This window comes from Poromitra crassiceps (assembly GCF_964638095.1).
Source record: "Poromitra crassiceps genome assembly, chromosome: 23".
Taxonomy (NCBI): Eukaryota; Metazoa; Chordata; class Actinopteri; order Beryciformes; family Melamphaidae; genus Poromitra; species Poromitra crassiceps.
In genome coordinates this window covers 1,302,480-1,307,479 of record NC_139639.1, presented here as the reverse complement: position 1 = coordinate 1,307,479, position 5,000 = coordinate 1,302,480, and the positions used below count along the sequence as shown (strand labels likewise).

General features: G+C 48.6%; 1 protein-coding gene across 1 annotated transcript in view; it reads right to left on the bottom strand.

Annotated features, from left to right (window-relative positions):
* LOC310796941 (SPRY domain-containing SOCS box protein 4-like) overlaps window positions 1-4,985 on the bottom strand; it is a gene marked incomplete at both ends in the record, with an annotated part of 54,419 nt that extends 49,434 nt beyond the window's left edge. The window contains one exon of the mRNA XM_083659191.1: window positions 4,250-4,985. Within this exon, the coding sequence (XP_083515317.1) occupies window positions 4,250-4,985 (736 nt within the window). The remainder of the gene's footprint in view (window positions 1-4,249) is intronic.
* Between the last annotated feature and the right edge of the window lie 15 nt (window positions 4,986-5,000).

Genomic DNA, 5,000 nt, shown 5'->3' with positions numbered 1-5,000 from the left:
CACACACACACACAGCAATGATGACTTCATTCTCACTAACTGAGTCAAAGGGCAGCTGCAACCAACTCAATTCCAAACTGCTATTGAAGGATGCTTCTACACCGACTGTACTGTCTGTAATCACAACCTGTTTGAAGGATGCTGCTACACCGACTGTACTGTAATCACAACCTGTTTGAATGATGCTGTTACACCGACTGTACTGTCTGTAATCACAACCTGTTTGAATGATGCTGTTACACCGACTGTACTGTCTGTAATCACAACCTGTTTGAATGATGCTTCTACACCGACTGTACTGCAATCACAACCTGTTTGAATGATGCTGTTACACCGACTGTACTGCAATCACAACCTGTTTGAATGATGCTGTTACACCGACTGTACTGTAATCACAACCTGTTTGAATGATGCTTCTACACCGACTGTACTGTAATCACAACCTGTTTGAATGATGCTGCTACACCGACTGTACTGTAATCACAACCTGTATGAATGATGCTGCTACACCGACTGTACTGCAATCACAACCTGTTTGAAGGATGCTGTTACACCGACTGTACTGTAATCACAACCTGTTTGAATGATGCTTCTACACCGACTGTACTGTCTGTAATCACAACCTGTTTGAAGGATGCTTCTACACCGACTGTACTGCAATCACAACCTGTTTGAATGATGCTGCTACACCGACTGTACTGCAATCACAACCTGTTTGAATGATGCTTCTACACGGACTGTACTGTCTGTAATCACAACCTGTTTGAATGATGCTGTTACACCGACTGTACTGTGACAACCTGTTTGAAGGATGCTTCTACACCGACTGTACTGTAATCACAACCTGTTTGAATGATGCTTCTACACCGACTGTACTGCAATCACAACCTGTATGAATGATGCTTCTACACCGACTGTACTGCAATCACAACCTGTATGAATGATGCTGCTACACCGACTGTACTGTAATCACAACCTGTATGAATGATGCTGCTACACCGACTGTACTGTCTGTAATCACAACCTGTTTGAATGATGCTGTTACACCGACTGTACTGTGACAACCTGTTTGAAGGATGCTTCTACACCGACTGTACTGTAATCACAACCTGTTTGAATGATGCTGCTACACCGACTGTACTGTCTGTAATCACAACCTGTTTGAATGATGCTTCTACACCGACTGTACTGCAATCACAACCTGTTTGAATGATGCTTCTACACCGACTGTACTGCAATCACAACCTGTATGAATGATGCTGCTACACCGACTGTACTGTCTGTAATCACAACCTGTTTGAATGATGCTGCTACACCGACTGTACTGTCTGTAATCACAACCTGTTTGAATGATGCTTCTACACCGACTGTACTGCAATCACAACCTGTTTGAATGATGCTTCTACACCGACTGTACTGCAATCACAACCTGTATGAATGATGCTGCTACACCGACTGTACTGTCTGTAATCACAACATGTTTGAATGATGCTGCTACACCGACTGTACTGTCTGTAATCACAACCTGTTTGAATGATGCTTCTACACCGACTGTACTGCAATCACAACCTGTATGCCAACTCCGCAACAACAAGAGCGCCTCCAGGCTATTTAATCTCTGAATGAAGTCTGGAAATATTATCCTCACTAAAACTCTCACTCTCTGCTCCAAATGCAGAACAAACAGAGCAGTAATGATCCACAGAGAGCTCTCAGCTATGCGTATGGTTTATGTGTAAATTGAGTGTGAAACCAAACGCATTGTTTCAGATTCCTCAGTCTAATTGGTTTTCCCCGAGCTGATGCCTGGCTGTCTCTCGCCAAACGTCGCATCCCCAGCCAACATTCACAACCACTCGCATGTTCATGTTCAGACCAAGTCTCTCTGTCTCTGTCTGCACAAACACACACATGCACACAGACACACACAACACACACACACACACACACACACACACACACACACACACACACAGACAGACACACACACACACAGACACACACACACACGCACGCACAGACACACACACACACACACACACACACACACACACACACACACACACACACACACACACACACACACACACACACACACACCACTTCTCTACTCTCTCTCTCCCTTATAATTCAAGTCACATTTTCGAGGAGCTGTACGCAGGCTGCGCCGGCAGGCTCGCCGACCGCGGCGCACCCCTCGGCGCAATAATAATAATAATAATTATTATTATTATTATTTAATAATAATAAACGTGGGGAAATGCTTTTACATTCTCATACAGTATATTTATCCACTATAGTCAAGTAGGTGTGTGGGACCTCAACCAGATATTAAGAAATGAGCTACTTAAAATTCACACTGAATGTTGCATCTTGTCTGAGTCCAGCTCTGGTTGGCCAACTGCAGTCTGCCAATTTCTGACCCAAACATCCAATTGAAAGCTTTGGAGGAGGGGCTTGTGACCTGGTTTTCAGGAGAGAAAACAGTCTGCTAATGCTGCGCTGAATTCCTCAGTGACCCTTGAGAGAGACAGGAAGGAGCACATATAAAGAGAAATGTGAGGTGAGCGGGCAAAGAGGACGCAGACGTAACAAACTACAGAGAGGAGACGACGAAGCTCCTTCAGCTTTCTACAGGCCAACAGACAAAAACACACCCTGTTGTGATGTCAAATAAGACCCAGGGGGCGCCGCAAACACACACCGCCAGAGTCTGGATCACAAGCGTGTTTTCATAACACACACTTTCCCTTCCTGCCAGGTGTGTGTGTGTGTGTGTGTGTGTGTGTGTGTGTGTGTGTGTGTGTCTGTGTGTCTAAGGGGACCTTAAACAAGCTGTTCAAAGAGTCAGTGTTTAGGCTGCAGCAGGAGGAAAGCCCCTTCTCTTCTCTTATAACACACACACACACACGCGCACGCACGCACACACACACACACACACACACACACACACACACACACACACACACACACACAGACACACGCATACACACACACACACACACACACACACACACAGACACACACATGCACACACACACACACACACAAATGCGCGCACACTTACACACGCACTTACACACGCAGTGGGGGTCAGACGCAGGGTCTACTGAGAACAAAAGCTACTTTATTCCTCTACTTAAATCACAGCAAGCAGCGTGTAGTCCAAACTCTTCTCTGCAGACATCTCTCTCTCTTCACGTATGAATTGCACAGTGATTTCACAACGGGTTGGATCTTTGCTTCTAACCTGAGCTGCACACAAAGCGACGTTTTCAATTCACCTTCATCGTATTTCTCCATGGAGAACGAGCTATGTTGTTACTACCTGCAGAGACCAGTTAAGCAAAATGTATACTCTGCTGCAGCTCCCCCAGAAATGTGACGCACCGTCGGGCCGATGCGGCTGACGTGAACAGTGCAAGTATATTATCATGTAGATGGGGAGATAACAGGAGAGAGTGAGAGCTATGACCAACTATATTTATGCACTACATTCTCTCCTTGGGTTCACTTCTAGTCATTGAAATCATAGTGAAATCACACAATTGACTCATTTTGCTGGGGACTCCCCTGGACCCCCCTCGTCAAACTGATGATCGAGTGTGTACGTCTAGCTGCCACCGACAACATCCTAAACTCGAGGCTATGTGGTGGAAGCATGTTTCTCGCTTTACATGACTACTTGTGAGAAGATTGCTGCAACAGGGAGCCCAGATGCAAAACTTCACTGAGAGGTTAGTCATTAACTATTGAGGTAACGTCTCCTCGTCTCCTCCCCAGATCAACATCTGTCTGAAGGTCTGAGAGGAAAGACTCCGTTGAGTCCTTGAGTCTGCCTATCTGTCTGTCTAGAAGTAGACTGAAGATCTGAAGATAGACCTGATAGATCTGAAGATAGACCTGATAGATGTGTGTGTTTGCTCCGTTTGAGTGATACTGTGCGTTATCATTGCTTTGACTGCTGTAGAAACAATTCCCACTCTGGGGACAAATAAAGTTCTACTTTGACTTGACTTGTGCGAACGGTCCAACATCAACACCGAAGGTTTCAGGAAAGACAGATAGGTGTTCCTACGTCCATATTTTAATATTGAACCATGGAGGGAAAACAAGTCTACAAGAACAATGATTTAATTTCTTCATATCTCAGCCTTTAGAGCCTTAGAGAGGAAGTAACGGAACAGAGGAGAGAGCGGTTTCTACAGCCAGAACACGACAGTAACAGAATTCAGTTAAGGTTACTTACGATCCAAGCCGTTGATGTACTTCATAGAGATCTCACAGTGTCCCCACACGGCGCTGACAATGGGATACAGCTTCTTGCCCTTCAGCCCCCTGAAGGCCACTCCCAGGTACTGTCCGTCCACCATGAAGCTCAGCGTGCCGTCGTCCATGTCCAGCACCACGAGCAGGGAGTCCGGCAGGGTAAAGGCCTCCTCGGGCTCCAGGAAGCACGGGTAGGAGGGCAGCGAGCTGTGGGCCCGGTTCTTGTGGTCGTGGTAGAGCCGGTTGCGGCCCAGGTCCCAGCCCCACGACTCGCAGTCCGAGCCCACCAGCGCCGTGTACCCCACGGAGTGCAGGGGCGCGTCGGAGGTGCCCACGCCCACCACGGCGTGCGTGCCGCGCTGCCGCGACGGCCAGTGGATCCTCCAGACGTGGAGGCCGCGCGTGTAGCCCACGCAGCCCCGGATGCAGTCCGTGCTCTGCGCCACCGGGTGGCGGTGAAACGTCAACTTGTCCTCCTCCTTGATGAAGACGTTGAGCGAGCGGTCCTCGGGGTTCCACGCGTGGCGGTGCTGCGTCTCCGGGCCGACGCACGGCATGTCCAGCAGGAGGTCCAGCCGGGGCGGCTTGGAGAAATCCGGGCCCCTCAGCTCCGGGTGGCGCCGGCGGTGCGCCGAGGGCCGGTAGGAGGGGGAGCCCCCGCTGGCGTCCCCGCGACCGTCCACCGATTTGATCCCGCCGGAGATCTTCTGGCCCATGGCTGCTGCTGCTGG